The 20,063-nt window shown below is 39.2% G+C and overlaps 1 protein-coding gene across 1 annotated transcript in view; it reads right to left on the minus strand.

The window, feature by feature from the left end:
• The window catches only part of RARB (retinoic acid receptor beta), a 703,788-nt gene that overhangs the window by 361,456 nt on the left and 322,269 nt on the right, over window positions 1-20,063 (minus strand). The window contains exon 5 of the mRNA XM_081825597.1: window positions 12,903-13,357. Within this exon, the coding sequence (XP_081681723.1) occupies window positions 12,903-13,080 (178 nt within the window). The 5' untranslated portion in view covers window positions 13,081-13,357. The remainder of the gene's footprint in view (window positions 1-12,902; window positions 13,358-20,063) is intronic.

Genomic DNA, 20,063 nt, shown 5'->3' on the forward strand with positions numbered 1-20,063 from the left:
CAATTTTATAGGATAATGTGAGCCATTTCTAAGATGATGACATTAATTTAGACTCTCACCAGCAATATATCTCAGAGTATCTGTTGCCTGACATTCTCTCCAACACTTGGTATTGTCACCACACTTAATTCGTGTAACTTGTATGCATGTGGTCTTAAATTATATTTCCTCAGTTACTACTGTGAAGTTGATATGGTATGTTTGAATTCTTTTTGAGTAGAATGAAATCTATTGTATATTTCTGGTTTGAATCATTTGTCTTTTTCTTCTGGTTGTACAAGTTCTTCACATATTCCTTACGTTCTGTCTTTGCCCATTGTGTTTGCAGTGGGAGTGGTGGATTCCTGGTGTCAAGCCTTGTCTTTTTCTGTATATTCCATAATACTTCTCTGTTTGCCCAATACCAGACACATATCACTGCTTTCTGTCCTCAAAGCAGGGATCAAGAAGTTGTGGCAAGTACTAAAGAACAGGTTAACCTTTGCAGCAATATACATATACTTAACCCATTAGGGGAGTCAGAACTGAACAAAACAGTATTATCAATAGGGCTACATGCCTCCTTTGATTTATTTTGGCTTTGGTTCTGGAATAAGATTTTTTGTGGAAGAAGGAAGAAATCCCAAAATTGCCTATAGGAGGTCAGAACAACAGTCAAGGATGATGTGAAACCACTTCATATTTCAGAGATTTCCATTAGAACTCATGGAAATCCCTAATCCCTGTTTTGTCAAATATTCCTTTAAGCCATTCTGATAAAAGAGGTTTACTAAGTGTGCTGAAAGGTAGCTTTCTTTTTAACCATGTGGTCATCATTAAAGTGCAATTCACTTGTATGAAATGTCAAGACAACTTTTTTCTTTAAGTATCTTTCTTTGGATTGGCCAACTTCACAACCATTAAACAATATTAGAGTAGCTTGGTATTAGTAGAAGCACAACCATAATGCTTGAGAAATGTACATTATTATACACATCGCTAAAATTCAATCAAGCATTATTAGAGATGGTTTATAGAGACAAAGTGACCTGCAGAAAGGACAGGAAGGTTCAGCTCTTGCCTAAGTTTTCCGACTCTGAGAGGAGCTCGTCTGTGAAAGAGAACCTCAAATACACGTGTATTTCCTGGATGTGGCCTCTTTGTGATCAATAAAAAATTATTCAGCAGGCCACAGTTACTCATGAAAGCGAGTCCTTTCGAATACCCAAGTGTAAGATCACTTCCTGGCGAATTCTGGCTTAAAGGAAAATCTTGGCAGGGTACAAACTCCGGGAAGTGAAAACTTCCATATGCCTAATAACGGACTTCTAAGAAATACGAGAAAGTACCCATGCGTGGAGAACCTTTACATTTTGGAAGTGAGTGTGAGAATGTCAGTCCTATGACAACATCGGTGTTTGCTTCTGAGCGGCCAGATTCTGAGTGCAGAGCACAGGTAACAACAAGGACTGCTACTATTAATATGCTTTTTACTCTCTTATCAACAGCATAAGCACCAGTAGCAGGACAGCATTGGTAGACACTTACATGCATCAACTAATGGCCATCTCATCATGACCCCTTGAAGGTACCCTTATTGCCCTCATTTCACAGGTGAGGAAACTGAAGTACACAGAGGCTAAAAAACTATGTTCAAAGACCCAGCTTGGGGGCTGAAAATAGCAACCTGTCTTGCCCCATTTTTAGACACCCCCCCCAAATTATCTCCATGAACATCATTTTTGGTTCAACAGGATGAACCTCTCCTAATTAGTATGGTTATCTTTGCCTGTAAGCTCCCCGAGGTTAAGGGGAACATGGGAGCAGTACCTCTTAATAGCATGACATTTTGCAACTCACCACAAAATAATGGCTACATAATTTACTGCTGTCATTAGTGCCCACAGGATCACAGATGACCCCTGTCCTTCATTCCAGAACTCCCTAGAAATTTCGTTTCATCCAAATATTTGCAAAACATGGGCATTTGGCAAAATATCTCAACACTAAATCAACAACATGCACTCTCCTTGGGAAGGGGTCATTTTCATCAACACAATGGCTTTCTGAGATTTTTAACAAACTGAACAAAAAGGAGCCCTATATATGCAGATTTTCATATTATTAAATTTATCTTATTAGAGAAGAAGACAGTGGCCCAGGCACCCACTTTACAAAAGGCAAAGTTAACCAGGGAAGGATTTCATGAGGCCCAGAATCCTGAAGCTTATACGTGGTACAATCTTAGGTGGCTTCCAAAATATTTTAAAAGGCTTTTGGCTATAAGTAACTAAAAAACCCCAGATATGGAGAATTAATGGGGGTAGATGTAAAGACCAGGACACAGAAAGAACTAACATAAGACAAAACTAGGTCTAAGTATAAAAGAGAAGAGCACAGGATTGAAGGAAGAGTGCCAGAGTGCCCAGGGCTGCTGGATGAACCAATAACATGATGTTTGAGATAATGAACAACCAATAATTATAATAAGATCACTGCCACCAACAAACCCTCAGTGACTGCAACTTGAAATATGAATTTGTAATATGAATGACTCTTCTGGAGGATTCCACAGGTTCCAATATTATAGTGATGAGTAACCCTGTAGAGTCATGAGGCAAAGGGTTTAAAATTAAGAGCAAAACAGATTAAAGAAGACATGTGAAGGTCAAGAAAGGGGGTAGAAAGCCCGCATCGGGCTCCCTGCTCGGCAGGAAAGCCTGCTTCTCCCTTTCCCACTTCCTCTGTTCCCTCTCTCGCTGTGTCTCTGTCAAATAAATAAATAAAATCTTTAAAAAAAAAAAATTGTGGGGCACCTGGGTGGCTCAGATGGTTAAGCGTCTGCCTTCGGCTCAGGTCATGATCCCAGGGTCCTGGGATCGAGTCCCACATCGGGCTCCCTGCTCCTTGGGAGCCTGCTTCTCCCTCTGCCTCTCTCTCTGTCTCTCATGAATAAATAAAAATAAAAATCTTTAAAAAAAAATTGTGACCATTGTGATTCATGATCATGGACTTATAGCCACCAGAATCAGGGGAGATTGGCTATGAAGGAAAAAAACAACAACAACAAACCACTATCCTGAAATATTATTCATTAGTCCAAGCCAAAGCAGCCACATAATGCAGAAAAAGTCAATCATTGTGAGCATAAAATTATGAGAAAATAGCTAAATTACTAGATACTTTCAGAGGAGGGCAAGATCTAAAGCAGTGTTTTCCTTCTTCAATGGTAGGAAGGTAGAGTTTCAAATTAGAGTCCTTATTAGTTTCCTAGGACTGCTATGACAAAGTACCACAAATAGCTCTGGATATCAGAAGTCCCAAACCAAGGTGCAGGCAGGCTTGCTTCCTTCTAAGGACTGTGGTGAAAAATCTGTTCCATGCCACTCCCCCAGTTTCTGCTCATTTGCTGGCAATCTTTAGTGTTCCTTGTATTGTGGAAGCGTAACTCCCGCCTTTACAGGGCACTCTCCCTTTATCTCTGTTTTTGTGTCCAAATTTCCCCTTTTCATAAGGGCACAGTCATATTGGATCAGGCCCTACCCTAATGACTTCATCTTAACTTGATCATCTGAGATTCTAAGTAAAGTTACATTCATGCATACTGGAGGTTAAGACTTCAACATCTTTTGGGATATGCAAATTCAATCTATAGCAGTTCTGTAAGTTTGTCTTGATAAATCCTAAAATGATGTATCATTGGAAGTAGAATCTTTTTAATTCAAGTATAATGAATATAGTGTTACATTAGTTTTATGTGTGCAGAATAATGATTATATAACACAATATAATGATTTGAAAATTCTGTATATTACTCTGTGCTCATCACAATAAGTGTATTCTTAACCCCATTCACCTTTTTCATCCATCCCACCCACTTTCTAACAACCACCAGTTTGTTCTCTATATTTAGGAGTCTGTTTTTTGGTCTTTTTTGTTTGTTTGTTTTTTAAATTCCACATATGAGTGAAATCATGATATCTGTCTTTCTCTGATTTATTTCAGTTGTATTATACTCTCTAGATCTATTCATTTTGTTGCTAATGACAAGATGTCATTCTTTTTTATGGCTGAATAATAGTCCTCTGTGTGTGTGTATGTGTGTGTGTGTGTGTGTGTGTGTGAGAGAGAGAGAGAGAGAGAGAGCGAGTGCACATGCATATACACTACATCTTTATCCATTCATGTATAGATGGACACTGGGTTGCTTCCATATCTTGTCTATTGTAAATAATGCTGCAATAAACATAATGGTGCATATATCTTTCCGAATTAGTGTTTTCATTTCCTTTGATAAGTACCCAGTAGTAGAATTACTGGATAATAGTGTAATTCTATTTTTATTTTTTGTGAGGAACCTCCACACTGTTTTCCACAGTGTGGCTGCACCAGGTTGCATTCCCACCAACACTGCACAAGGGTTTCTTTTTCTCCAAATCCTCACTGATCCTTGTTATTTCTTGTGTTTTTTACTTTAGCCATTCTGACAGGTGTGAGGTGATAGTTCATTGTTGTTTTGATTTGCATTTCCCTGATGATGAGTGATGTCAAGCATTTTCTGGAGGTAGACTCTGACATGACATACAAGTAAGAACCGATTACTCTGATAAATTTACCCAGCAAACCATCAGAGACACTCTAAGGTGCCCACTCCAATACCTAACACGTATGTGTCAAATAAATATTGGAAGAGTAAATTCACGAATAAAAATACATTTGATTCCCTTTTGTATACCTTGGAGACACTGTTTACACATCAAGAAATCGGGCAAGGACTGGATGGTTCTTTGCCGACACCATATGCCTTCCAAGATGGGGAACACGAAACACTTTCCTATTGTCCACAGGTCTTCTGTATATGGCTTTTCCCAGTGCCATGCCACTGCCCCATGCCTGACATAATCATCAGATTTGGTTTTACAAAGATTTCTCTGTCCATATCCCTTATAAACTTTCTTTCAACAGCTAGAACATATACGTTCTAAGTGGCTTAGCTGGCCCTATTCATTATTCTTCACTCCTTCATTCATGTATTCATCCATCCATCCATCCACTCATTCCAGCAATCTTCAAGATATTGAATGTACTGCTTCTTTTAGTAACATATTTTATAACATCTGCTTTACTATCTCAAAATGAAAGTCATAGATAATATAGCCTACCTACACATATAATTTCAAAGAAATCAATATATGGCCCTGATTGCAATATCAAGGATGAATTCAAAGAAAGTAACTTAAAATAATAGTTATTTCAATGTACAAATGCTCAGCATAAAGAAGCGGTAAGATCCTTGCCCCCACATACAGAATTACAGTGAATATTTTACCTACAAATGCAGATCTATAAAAACATGTGGTATTGGTAAGTCAATTATGAAGCATACCCTGTCATCAGTGACATGATTATCTGAAATTGAAAATGACTCTTAGAAACATTCCAAACAAAATAAAGATCTGCCTACTCTCCATCTACACGGCAATTATAGTTCTAAATAATTCACGGTATAATAAAAGCACATAATATTTTGCATTTATATGTAAAATGGAGTTATGGGTAAATTCAGTTGATTATAATTTATTTTGGAGGAATGTTCTTAACATGAATGTCTGGTGGGACAGTAGGAAGGCAATGAGATTATGAAGTAATTCTTTATTATTTGCAACTATGGTGCACAGTGCAAGACATTCAGCCTCCTAGCCCCCGCCCCCTAAATGCCTAGAGTGCTGCCAATCAATGTGACATCCAAAAGCATATCTGCAAATTGTCAAAATCCCCCATCAGCAAGAACCATTGATTTGGTCATTCTACCAACCTTAAATGAGCTTCCACTGTATGCCAGGCATCAGGAGAACGGATGAGTAGAGGAGGGAAAGCTAGGAAAACAACCAAAGACAGCAGAACAGGACATGTATAGTAAACTAACATATGCACAGCGGGTACATGGTGGGGAGGGGGTGTTGCAAGCTTTATAAAATCAAGGCCTTAGAGAGTAGAGAACAATCAGAGTTTTAGATCCAAATGATTTTAGGTGATTATGATTTCCCCAAAGGAGTGCAAGATCCTTAAAGAAAAATGGAGTGTTTTAAAAACCTTTGCACCACCTCAACATCCACAACTAACATGGAGGTGTGAGAAGATGACTGGTCAGAGCAAGAAGAATTGAAACTCAGTCCCATCATATTTGTCTGAGCAACCTTAGGAAAGTTGGCTATCTCAGTCTTTCTCTATTTCTCTTTTCCAGATGGTAGATAGAGGTAATGTAGGTAGCACACTAAATAAATGACAGCTCTTTTCATTCTTATTCTCATGGCAAAGTAAAAAAAGCAAGAGCGCTGACAGTACCACTGGCCATTGGTTGGTCTGGTGGCGTCAAGTTCTTGGTGGTGGCGTGGAGCTCACATAGCAGTGTCAGTGTCTTCCTCCTGTCTCTTTGCCTCCTTTCTTCTTTCCTTTTTTCCTTCCTTCCTACACTCCCTCTACCCTCCTTCTCTCCCTCCTCCTCCCCCTCCCCCCCCCTCTCTCTCTGAAAAACCCTTCAAATGTTGGAGGGAGCCAAAATAGAAAATAGAGATGTAAGATAGAATAGAGGGCTGTATCACTTTGAGGACACAGCATAAATCACCAGAGCTTCTGTGGTACTGCTTGAGACACACCCTGAAGATGGCCCAGAGGGCAGCCATCTGGTGACCATTTTACCTGTCCTCGCATTCATCTACCTTGTATGAAGGTTAATCTCCTATCACTCGAGGTTATATGAATGAGTTTTTCATCATTAGGACCAAAATAGTTCATCTGAATTGTACAGGAGCTGTAGATTGATGAATTCATCAAGACAGAAATTTGGAACACATGGAAAGTCTCATATCTCATAGCCAACTCAGAGCTATTATGGTGATTCTAATTTTCAGAGGTTCAATCTTCCTAAGGTCGAAAATGCTCTTTTAAAATGTCTCTGTGTAACTATCTGATAAAGAGAACATCAAAAGGAATCTAATATTAAGTCTAAACCACAAATCTCTCTCTTTTCTCCTTTTTTTTTTTTTTTTAATATTCTCTCATTCATGCTCTCCCTAGGAATAATCATTGGCAGAAGTAAGTCGGAGGAAAATCCATTCCTGTTTTATAATCGCCTCTGTAGACTGAAAGCCTATTTCTATTCAAGAACGCACTTCCAGAGTTGAGATTCTCCTTTGGGCATTGTAGTTAATTTGATGAAATTGAACAATAATCTTTCTGTTTCTAACTCATGTTCACATATTCTTGATCCCTTTGGGGTAAAGTTCAACAAACAGAATGAACCCAGCTCCTCATTAGAACTATTCAAAGGATTACATGTTGTACTCGACCAGAGTCTGGGGAAATTGTAAAGACATCAAAAAAAAGACACAAAGATTCCTTTATTATTGGGGAAGAGAGGTACTGCCTTCAAGTAATCAATACCTGTCCACCTTTAAGGGAAAGACTCTTGCAAAGTGCATCTGTGGCCGCAGGCCTCTGCAAGACCACCGAAAGTGTTTGATCATGCCAAAAACATAAACTTTTTCTAAAACATTCAAGTAAAAGTCTTTGACCTCCCTAAGCCTCAGCAATTCAGAGATACTCAATGACCAAAGGCAGAAAAAATGAGTAAAATTGTTAGACTTAGTTTACTCAAATTCCTAACAAGTTTCTTTAACTTATTTTTATCTGGCTTAAAAAAAAAAGTGAAGAATACATGCATGTGGACCATACTATTATATTTGGCATTCACTAAATCCCAGCAACATGCTAAGCCCCAGACATCTTAAAACTAGAGATGATCCCTGTCCAGTGGGGTCATTGTGTATGCTTAAGGACAAATATAACTTACAGCAGAAAGAAGAAAAGGTTACAGGGCAAAGGGTGCTGGATAATAGGAATTAACCAGTTGGTTTTAGTTACCATTATTCTGCACAAATTCAAAACATGATCAACACCTATGGGCCAGTTGTCTTTAACAAGCAATATGGAATTCCAAACTAGCCACACACTCTGCTTTAGACAAGCTGCATGAACATGGCTTCTCTTAGCTTAAGACAAGATATAGAAATAATACCCCATTTATGTCCTGTCATTGGTAACTCTGAGACTCACAGTCTGTCTCTGCAAAAGGCTGGGTTTTTTATTTTTTTAAGTGAATACCCTATTTTGTGATTTTGACAGGAGAGCACTTTCTGATCATTAAAGAAGCAGGGGAAAGAACTCTCATTTTAAGATTGTGGAGTTAAACGGAGATCATTTTGAGAGAGTCTCTGAAGCCAACACTGTTAATAATATTTTCCAGCTTACAACAACCTATAAAAAAGCACATGTGTGGCAATAAAACAGAACAAGCAGCCATGAAAGGAACATAAAGAGAGACAGACGGACAGTTGTCCAATTTTCACAGAGAGCTCTGGAACATTGAATTTTGAGCGCTCCCTGGCATAGTGTATCAGGCTTTCCTCCTGTTGGGAGTCATGCTTGCCTGGAGATGACAGGATCTCTGCCTGTGGGACAGAGCTGAGCAGAGGCATCCACAGTGACTTCCTGACAATGGGGCCCACCCTCAATTCCTCATGTGGATGAAAACCGATAGCTGCTTCCACAGTAGTGGGTGGAACTAAAGAGCTCGTGAATTCCTTTAAACGTCCTTCATCTCCAAAGACTCCCTGAAGTATCATGGGAAAGAGATAGCCATGGAGGAGTTGTGGGATTATTTGAGGGGTTAAGCTGGCCTCTTTACCCAACACACTGGGAAAGACATTCACTTAGGGGCCCCAAGATTTGGCCTTGGAATCTGGTGCCAACATTAACCAGCTGTGTTAGCTCTTTACTTTTTCTAAGCCTCACAGTCTTCATCTGCAAAATGGGACTGTCGCTAATGGCCTGGAAGCGGTATCAGGAAGCTACTAAAAAAAGCTTAAGAATGGTATACATTAAATGCTTGGTGGATTATACAGTGGTGCTCAATACATGCCAGTTTTTCTTATTACTTATCTTCCCTCCCTCTTTTCTTATATGGCTCCAGATTTCTAACCTCATAGAGAACTCCACAATGTAAAGATTTAAGTCAGAATACAAAGACAAGGCCACGAACACAAAGAACATGTTTTAAGGCCACTTCTTCCCTGCAAATATTTATTTTCCTTTACGTTAGAAAGTTCTGGAGAGCAGAATTTCTGAAAAGTTGGCCACATCTTTCCCTCAGAATTGTGAGTGGTCAAAAATGGTCAGACCAATGGCCAAGTGCTCCATGATGCAGAACTGGGTCCACCAGCGGCACTCATCAAGGAAAGATGGGCTGTTTGGCTGCAAAGGGCATGAGGACCAGGAGAAAATCAGAACTGTGACATATAGAATCCTCACCTGCCACAGGCCCTGGAGATTATCTGAATGTACCCCTTTCTAGTAACAACTTTTCTTCCAAATTCATACACCACTTTTATCCTTAAAAGATTTGAATACTATTACTCTAAAAGACTATTCTTTTCATAAAAATAGTTTATAGTTGATGGAAGAAAAATTCAGAGAGGTTAAATGACCGTAAATGAGACAGTAGGTCAAGGACATTTTTGTATGTGGGAATGGGGACATGCGTACTATAGGAAAGAAGAGGTAAATGTACAGAGTTCAGGTTTTGGGCCTGGAGAAGAGGCTGACCAGAGAATCAGAAGTGAATGGTGGGAAGTGTCAGGAAGGGGAGTAATATCAGTAGCTGCTATGGAAATTGTTCTCACTAGATTTTGAGGTAGAAGGTTCTTGGGTTTATAATTCCACGGTGCTGAAGGAACCTTGTTAGAGGGGTAGGAGAATTTTTTCTTTCTGGCTGAGCTGCAGAATCTGGATGTGTAAAGATTATGAAAGCAACATCGGCAAATCCCATAGTCCAATAACATGACCTCTTTATGGAGTCAGTCCCCAACACGCATTCCAGGTTAGCTGGTTTTTCCACCCAAGCATGTGTTTTGCTAGTTACTGAGATTTTATAGAATTCGGCTACCTCCCTAAGTAACCTCAATGCATGAATAAAACTTGACGTTTAATTTTAGCCAAGAGAAAGTCTGCATTTAACTTTTAAGACCTTACCCTTCTTCCTGGTCTTTCTAAACCTCAGGCTGTAACAAAGACAAAGATAACTCCCCGTTTAAGGGCCAACTAATAGACTGCACATTAACAGTGGCTTCTTTTAATGATTTTCATCTGAGAGGCTTCCATGTGCTTTGTCTGTAGCAAGAAATAATAAAATAAGATATAAGTTAGCCAATTTTGATGTTTCCAGCCTGAACTTTTGGTACCTCGTCCTTTTTCTGCCACTTCTCCAGCCACCTTTCAATGTATAGTTTACTCAACATCCTCTCCCTGTCTGTAGCAAGAAATAATAAAATAAGATATAAGTTAGCCAATTTTGATGTTTCCAGCCTGAACTTTTGGTACCTCATCCTTTTTCTGCCATTTCTCCAGCCACCTTTCAATGTATAGTTTACTCAACATCCTCTCCCCAAGGCCCTCAAAAAAGCCTATAATCATTTTTCCTCCCTCTCCTGAACTGTGAAACCTCTCTTTCTAAATGTTGAATCATATAAAATTGCCAATATTGGACCAATTCTGATCTAGAAAAATGGCAATTGCATTATGGTTCAACCTGGTAGTGATGGCATCTTGTGCTTTATGAGTAACTCTGAAATGAAAAAAGTAGACTTGTATTTAGAGATGAAAGGAGCCTTAGATATGATCTAGCCCAGCTCAGTCAGGTACAGGCCTAACCACTGAAGAGAAGATCAAACATCGCCAGTTAGAGAACGGAGCCGGGTTACATTTGGGATGACTTGACTCCTATCCCAATGTTCTTATCTCCATGGCATGGGTCAGAAATTTTTTTCTGCAAAGGGCGAGACAGTAAATACTTTAGGATCTGTGGGCTATCTGGTGTCTAACACGGTAGCATGAAAGTAGCCATAGGCAATATGTAAACAAACGAGTGTGGCTCTGTTCCAATAAAACTTTATTTATAAAAACAGATGGCAGGCTGGATTTGGCCCACAAGCTGTAGTTTGCCAAGCACTGCTCTATAGAATTCTTAGATCTAAAAATATCTGCAAGCAGATGGGTGAGGGATTTGTATATTGAAACTGTGTTCAAGTGTTCATGGATGCTAATTCAGCATAAAGATCTTACTATCCTCTGTATGTCCCTTAAAATAAGTACACAAAGTAGCCCAAAGTTGCTGGGACCTCGGGGCTATAGCTGCCTGAGGGTTTGCCATCTGCAAGATTATATCACTCAGGATGGGAATAAAATTGCCTTAATTCCTTAGCTACATCTACAAAATATACTTGTGATCTGAGGAAAAAGATATATTGGAATGTGCTATGCATCAGGCTGGCTGACCTATGGAATTAGATCCAGGCACTCCTGGGTGAAATTTTAATAGCTTTAACAATCATGTAGTCAGACTGCTTCATGTGTTAGCTGAAAGTCACTTCATTTTATCATTTGCATGTTGGGTGAACAGGGTTTGCATTGGCACTTGGGTCAGCAAGGTATTTTGAATACAGGCACTTTTTCTATTTCTCCTGATAGCCAAGAAACTACTTTGGCTATATCTACTTTCCATTTGAACTTGAGAAGCATGGGAGAATGTTATTAAGCAATTTCAAAGACTTTATTGGTCACACATTCTGGTCAGAAATCCGAAACACAGAAGGGAAGAATTATGATCAGGTCATACCAGGAAGGAAAACCAGTCAGTATATATCAGGCATGATAGTAACTGTGATTGCAATCAACATCCCTGTAGGAAAGTTCTGTCCATCCCTCTGTCCATCTGTCTGTCCATCCAACCATCTACCCAAACACCCAGATATCTAAACAGCCTACTATTTCTGAAGGCACAATACCATTTGCTGAGGAATCCCAGTTAGGTGGAGCAAGCTCCCTGCTCCTAGTGAGCTAAAAGTGTAGTAGAAGGAAGAAGTGAAGGCACAAAGACCACAGTAAGAAAACAATTAAGGCAATACGTCAAGAGAAAAAATTTTTTAAGTACCAAGCCAATTCTTGGAGGAACTCCTTGAAGACCAGTAAACTTTGAAAGAATTACCAGGTAGAGCTCTCAAGAGCTACTGCTGAGCTGTGAGAGGGCCTGGAGAAGGTGCGCTGGCCCCCTGATGCCGCTTGGTGCATATTCAACGCCCCTGATGTGCTTTTTCATTCCAGGTGCCAAACCTGCCAACCTATTTCTCAAAGGCAGGAGAGCTCACTGGCTAACCACGGCTTGTCCCTAAACAGGCAGAACTTAAAAAAAAAAAAAATCACATAATATGGATGCTTTCTACAAGTCAGTCATACCAGTTTTGAAGAATTCTGACTACTTTTATTTTATAGTACTTTATACCCAACATTCTAGAGAAGATCAGAGGTAAGGAGCAGCTTAGTACAGAATCAAAAGTGAACAAAGACACTCAAAAAAGCTTATGTGATATGAATTAAATAATTAAAGATACTACCTATACCCAGGAGAGGAGTTAGAGATTCAAAGAAGACCTCACAACCAAAACTGATGTTAAATCCAGCATTATCATTACTAATTCTTATGGTATCATCTTCTAATCCACTGTTCACATTATTTATCAAGTGGTCAATTTCTTCAAGAATGTTGGTCATATCCGCTAATTACTCTTTACATTTACATTTTATGAAATAGGGCAAAATACAACATAGTTTCGAATGGACCAAATTCTAAAACGCACCATTTATCACATTTCAAATGATATTTCTGCAATAGAACTAAAAGTATAATCCCAGACCAAGAGAAACCAAAACCCAGCAAAATGAAAACTCACCTTGGATGTGAACCCTCCTGTTCTCTCACGTCCCTTAAGCCAACCAACCGAGAGAAAAGAGCAAATTGCAGTGGTACTTACTTGCAGGCGATGGGGTACTGCATCCACTTGGAGGAGGGTGGCCATGCAGGCCATGGAGGGGAGGCAGGGAAAGTCCTCCGATGACTGGTGGAAAGAGTAATGGGTAGGGCGCAGCTGGATAGTGAGTCATGTGTCCATTCACTGCGGGGACGGGACATGCGTGGCTACTGGTGGTCATGTTTCAGGCCTCACACGATGAAAGGTGCTCTGGGGCGGGAACACATCACTTCAGGTCTTGAACCAAAGCGAGGGAGGTAAACTCAGGGCCAGGGTTGAGTCTGAGCTGTCTTCTGGGCGAAAGGCAAAACAGTTCAACATATGACCTTGCTTCTTCCCAGCATGTTTTCTCTGCTTCCCATTCTGCTGTGTTGATTACAGGAAGGATGCCTTTTTGCTCAGCTTCTCAGTTTAAGGCTGGGAAGTGCTATCACTTTAAAGATCCAGAGCTGCTAATTCTGTAAGAAAAAAATAAATAAATTTCATAAGTCAAAAATATTTTCTTCTTTATCAGGTTATATGAAAAATCTCAGATATTAATCTAGGTCTCCTAATTCCCTGCTGTTCCCTTATATTCACTACCTTTATTTTCTTAAATTCTTATATTCTAATATAGAATAAAACTTATATACAAATTTCAAAGTAGCCCTTACTATCCAATATTAAATAGCCCACCCTGAGGTAATCTTTCTCGATATTCCTCACCCTGCTTAAGTTTTCTCTATGGCACTTAAGTTTCTGTGAGTGTTTTCGTCTGCCTCCACCATTAGAATGTACTCACCAGGAGGGCAGAGTTTTTCTGTTTTGTGAACCACTCTGTTTTAAGCTCCTATAAGGGTACCAGGTAGGCCACAGACAATAAATATTTGTTGAATGAATGAATGTTTTTTCTTGCCTCTTTTAGAGAAATTGATTGTTTTATGTTGTCCTAACCTAGGTGCTTCCAAGACGTTACATATTTTATATGAACAAATTCGGAATTTCAACCCAGCCCCCTTTTGGAATGAGATACCCAACAAGATAAATATAACTGTAGGAGAAAACTGTATCCTAATGAAAGGTAAGAGACATAGCCAAAGATCAGTGAAATATTTTATATCTGTTTCTTATTGTTGACAGTATATACATTTCTTGTAAGAACACCATCTGTTGATCCATACACCTGCTGCGTCTATCTGCTCAATCATCTACCCATCAATCGAATCCTAACTTAACTATTATACGCCCAGTGCTGACGTGGGCACTACAGATATACAATGTGAAACGATGCTAATGTGACTCCTTGCATCACGGAGTGTCTAGTTTTAACAGCTCCTAAATGAAACCACATTGTTAGAGAGGGGTAAATTGCTCTGCCCCAACAGTCCTAGCACCTAGGACTCCTTGAGACTGGGAATGGAAGAAGCCTGAAGTTGATTCTAGAGTGGGCTGACTGTAGACTTCACAGGCTCATTTTGGCCCCGATGATCAATACTCAATGAAAGTCCCCAACTCTGGACTCCACTGAAGGGAAGCCCTGAATGTAAACCCACGTGACACAAAACAAGAACAATATCGCAGGGCCAGCACAGTGTCATTGTCAAGAGCATGATTCTAGAGCCAGACCACCTAGGTTCACATCATGGCCCCACCCCACGGACAGTTATCTTACTTCTCAATATAGCAGTTATTATAATAAAATGGGGATAATAACAGAATTTACTTCAGAGGGCAGTTGTGAGGAGTAAGGGAGGAAATGAGGTAACATGAAGAGAAGCTGAGTGCCTGGTGCCAAGTCAACACCGGGTCAAAGTTTGCTATTCACATATGCGTTGTCTCACCAAATGATATGCTTCTGAGAACAAGCTCACTGGAGTAGACAAGAGGCTCTGGGGTCAGGAGAGGGAGGAAATCACAGCATAGTCATCTGAGGAAAATATTAGAACTAAAACTTTTGTCACAGAAGAAGCAAAGGTGGGACCCAGGTACAGCTGAGAACAAAGACTCATTAAGGCTTACTGATTTCTCAGTTTGTGAAGTTAGCCAGTTTGATTCTCAACCCTAGAATTTTCTAATCCATAATAACTTCTTTTGTTTACTCTGTGTCAGGCACTTCACTTATGAGCTCTAAGCTCTAGCCCTTACAGCTGTCCCGTAAGGCAATTATTCTCCTCATTTTCCAGGTGAGAAAACAGAGTCTCAGGGAGTTTAAATGACTTAGCCTGCAATGTCACAAAGTCAGCCTGTGGCTTAGTCAGAATCTGAACCTAGATCTGGCTGGTTCTTCTGTCTCTCTGCTTTCCCCTGTACCATGCTGTGCCTTTATGTCACTGAGTGCCTGACGCGTCCCCACTGTACCCTACAGGAAAAAGTCCACAAGCTGTTGTGATGTGAGCGGCTGTCCTCACCTTGATGACATTCTCCCCAGGGCCTTGAGTCCCTGGCCTATTAATATTACAAACGAACGTCATCCACAGTGAGACCATATGGTCCCAGGTGCCCCAGAACTCCACTGTCCCTTACAAAGGAGACAGTATTCCCTGTTGGCTTATGTAACACACTTACCCCCCTACCAAAGTGAGGCCCCTCCCCAAATATCGATGTCCTTTTCACACTTTCAAACCACAACTTGTTTCTCTGATGAAAATAAAGTAAATGGACTATGAGAGGTGAATGTTTTCCCTGCTTTCTCTTCTAAAAAATCACATACCATCTAATATATTTAACACTTTCATTTTGTAGTTTGTAGCAAATTAATTAGAAAATAAACAGTACCATTTAGTATTTGCTGCATTTCCACTCAATTTGATTTTTAAATCACACACACAAAGCCCAGCATTGTTAAAAATGGTCTTTTCTATCTCCATTAGACAAACTACCTCATTAACTGGTAGAGCTGACAGTTCAGCAAACCCACCCCCGCAGGGCACAATTCTTATAGTTTTAAAGCTGTTTGTTTGTTTTTACCAACCAGGGACTATTTCTACTCTCAACAATCCTTCATTTCTCTTTGCTTTCAAACACTGCAGATTTTCAGCATCCTGCCCGCCGACTGAAAAGTCTGGTATCATGCCTAGGATCTTTAAGAAAAAAAAAAAGAAGAAGAAGAAAGAAAGAAAAGAAAGATAAAAAAGAAAACTTAAACTGATAATAGGGCAAAAGGGAAAAAAGAATCGGTGTGTTGGGAAAATCCTGTTATGTTGCAGGAAAATTGAACAGTCACTGGGTCTATGTTCACATATGTGACTGATTAAGGCTATTTCTGGAAGCAGAGAATTTCCTTTGTTTTAGGCTTCTCGAAAAAAGATGGTTCGTGGTGTTAGGAGTGCTTTTTTTTTTTCCCTCCATGCCTGATTTGAGTTTGGGCTCATTCAGGGTTCCTTTCTTCACAACCTGAAGCAAAGCAAAGGGAAGCTGAGTGGAAGAGGGGACAGAAGTGGGGACCAAGGACTCAGGAGACTCCCTGGGTGTCAGTTTCATCATCTGTGAAAGAGGTCAAGGGAAGAGGAACAAGTTTTAAATCAAGTTTCTCAGACTGTGCTGTCCAGAAAACAAATGTTTTATGAGATATTAAATGGAGCTGAAAATATTTGAGAGGAAATAAAAAAGAAAGGATTTTTACATAACTGTATGCGTAGTTGATATTGTCCTGCAATAATCTGCCTTTGATAAATAGTGGAATGACAGAAGGTAGTAGGAGAGGTCTACCCACTACCCAGTTGGATGAAATGTGCTCATGCAGTGACAGGGATCCTGGGAACGGTTAACATCTACGCCCGCATCTGTGAGATATTATTTTAATAAAAGACAGTATATTTTCTCCAGTTTAATTTGTTCATGTTTTTATTCCATTAAAAAGTTTTTTTTTAAATTACATTTCAATTTATTGTCACATTTAATTTACCAGAGGTCGTTTCTGTATTTATTTTAGCTTAAATTTGCATGCAAGCTTCCAAGCTTATACTTCTAAACATTTAACATTTGTTTTATAAACATGATACTTACATATGATTTTTTTTAAAAAGTAGTTCCCTTTAAACCAGTGATTCTCAGAACTCTGTCCCTAAACCAGCTGTCTCACCATCACCTGGAAACTTGTTAGAAACACAGATTCTCCGGGCCCAAGATCGAACGAATCAGAGTCTGAGGTAGCCCAGCAATCTGTGTTCTAAGAAGCCCTCTGGATGATTCTGATGCAGCTAACATTTGAGAACCACTGCTCTAGATGTGAGGTTGGCAAATTTCTTCTGTAACGGGCCAGAAAGTAAATAATTTAGCTTGTAGGCCACGTAGTCTCTGTCACAAATACTCCACTCTGTTTTTGTACTGATTTCTTGTGAGACAAAAGCAACCACAGATAATCCATAAACAAGTGGACATGGCTGTAATCCAATAAAACATTATTTACAAAAATAGGCAGTCTGCTGAACCTGGCTCATGGACCATAGCTTGCTGACCTCTGCTTTAGATTAATAAAGAAAAACAGCAGCCCACTTTCCCAATCCTTTAGTTCCCCTCCCTATAAGCAACTGCTTGAAACTATTTTAGTTGGGCTTTTTCCTGTTACTTGTATTTCTAGTTAATGTGCTTAAACTATTTTTTTTTATAATTATATAAGCTTTCCTTTACTATCTGTTGGTTTCTACTATATGGTTTAAGTCTCTTTGGCTATTGCTCACATGTGCTAGATCCTCTTTTCTCTCTTATTCCCAACACAATGTCATCACAATTAAAAAAAATGAAAATCATTTACATTATATTACCTAAATATGACTAGGTAAATATTGTTACAGCTGAGCCACAGGACATACTACATTAACAGTTCTTATAAAAAAATTTTGTGTTTCCTGGAGTTAATAATTGCTTTGTTTATATAATTGGATTATTTTCCATCTATGAATAATTCTTCCCCAACTCCCTGACAATTTTGCCAGACATGTCATATGATATAGGAATTCCACAACTGGAGACATTCCTCTTGCCCCAGAGCTGATTGGCTGCTTTCCTAGTCTCATGCATAGATGTCAAACCAAGACTTTCTATTATCACTTCTTTCTCTCTCTTTTTTTTTGGAACCCGTTTCCTGGATCACATGTCTTTCTCTTTCTTGGTTTAATTATTCCTCTGGTGGTTTCTTCCCCCTAAGATCTTTCCCAGAGATGGTATGAGTGATGAAAATTTTTTGAGACTTTGCATGTATTAAAATATTTTTATGCTATACCTCATATTTGTTTGATAGTTTGGGTAGGTATAAAATTATGGATTGAAGTTAACTTTTTAAGTTAGAGTTTTAAGTATGTCACACCATTTTTTCAAGCTTTCTACATTGCTTTGGAAATTTCTAAGACTATTCTGATTTTGGATCCTTTGTGTGTGACATTTTTTCCTTTTTTGCAAGCCTTTATAGTCTTTTCTTTATCCCCTATGGATCTTTTTTTCTCCTACATTGTGCTAAGCATTTGGTAGAGTTCTTCAATCTAGTGACCCATATCCTTCTGTTAAAGAAAACTTAATTTTATACTTCCTTGATAATATCTTCCTCTACATATATTATGTTCTCTCCTTTTGGAAATATTAGATACTTCTGAATTATATTGTCTCTCATATTATAACTGTTCATCCATTTCTTCTACTTTTTGCAAGATAACCTCACTTTCAACTTCCTATTACTCTATTGAATTTCATATTTATGGTACTTTATTAACATCTAAGAGTTTTCTTGTTTTTTCTTCTTTACACATTCTGGTTTTGGTCACAAATGGCTTATCTTTTCTTTTAGAATATTAAGAATAGTTTTTTTTTTTTAATGTTTTACTCTGCTTTGTATATTGACTCTTTTTTTCCCACTTTTTGGTCTGTTGTTTTATTTTCTTTAATATTACATGTATTTCTCAATTGTATTTTCTGTCCTATTCTAGGCCCACCCATTTATATATGAAAGGAAAAACTTATTGCAAGCTCTGCTTTCATAAGCAAACCTTGTCAAATGGATAAGTTTCATGAAAAAGTGATCTAAGTGGGCCATTTCTTTGGGAGACTCCCCAAATGTTAGATTTACGGGCTTTTTATTTGGGGCTTGAGAAGTAGCAGAATAAGCTGCCCCAAAATATGACTGTAGGGATTCAGGACATGTCACCCCAAAATATGATTTGGTATATTGATTATTTGAGTTGTAAGCACTTGAAAAACAGTAAAGTAGGGAGAGGCTTTTTCTAAAATCCCCTTATATGCCTAAAGACCTATCCAACCAAAAGGAACACAGTTATAAATCCCCTCCGTGGGAGTTCTATCAACCAGCAAAGATGGACTCTTCTCACAGAAGAGGAAACTAGACGTCAGCTGCACACCCAGACAAATGGTGTCACAAGCTATCATACCTCCAGTCTATTCTGAGGGCCCATTCAGCTTTCTTAAAAATTACTTAACTCTCCTCATTAGATGCTGCATTCCCTTCCTTCCCCTTTCCCTATCAAGATGGTGTTTAGGGGCACCTGGGTGGCTCAGTCGGTTAATCGGCTGCCTTTGGCTCAGGTCATGATCCCAGGGTCCTGGGATCGAGCCCCACATCGGGCTCCCTGCTCTGCGGGGAGCCTGCTTCTCCCTCTCCCCCTCCCCCTGCTTGTGTTCCCTCTCTCACTGGGTCTCTCTCTGTCAAATAAATAAATAAAATCTTAAAAAAAAAATGGTGTTTAATTCTGAATTCTAAGCCATCTCAGGGGGTTATTCATTTTTTTTTTTCTGGTTCTCTCCCATGTATACATGAGGTATACATGTTAATAAACTTTTGTTGTTTTTCCCTCCTTTATCTATTATTACAGCGGCCTCAGCTAAGAACTCAGAAGGATAGAGGAGAAATTATTTTTCCTCCCCTATAGGCTCTTTGGTAAATTCACTGAGAAATTCTCTAAGGTTCTACTCAGAATGGGGAAAAAAGAAAATGCCTTACTGAAAAGACTTCTGGTAGATGAATGGAACAGTGAGGCTCAGGCTGCCCGTGAGCTTACTATTAAATATGGAGCCATTTACTTCTTCCTCCTGTGTTCAGTCTAACACTGCCTCCCCACTCTACATTTATGCCTGGTGTCCAGAACTCTAACCTCTCTAGTTTAATTTCTTCAAAGAGTAGACTTATCTTTCCTACCAGGGTTGGGTTACAGTAATCACCAGAATGTAACAGGTGGAGAA

The sequence above is a fragment of the Leptonychotes weddellii genome, chromosome 1 (assembly GCF_054177405.1).
Source record: "Leptonychotes weddellii isolate Sample4059 chromosome 1, ASM5417740v2, whole genome shotgun sequence".
Taxonomy (NCBI): Eukaryota; Metazoa; Chordata; class Mammalia; order Carnivora; family Phocidae; genus Leptonychotes; species Leptonychotes weddellii.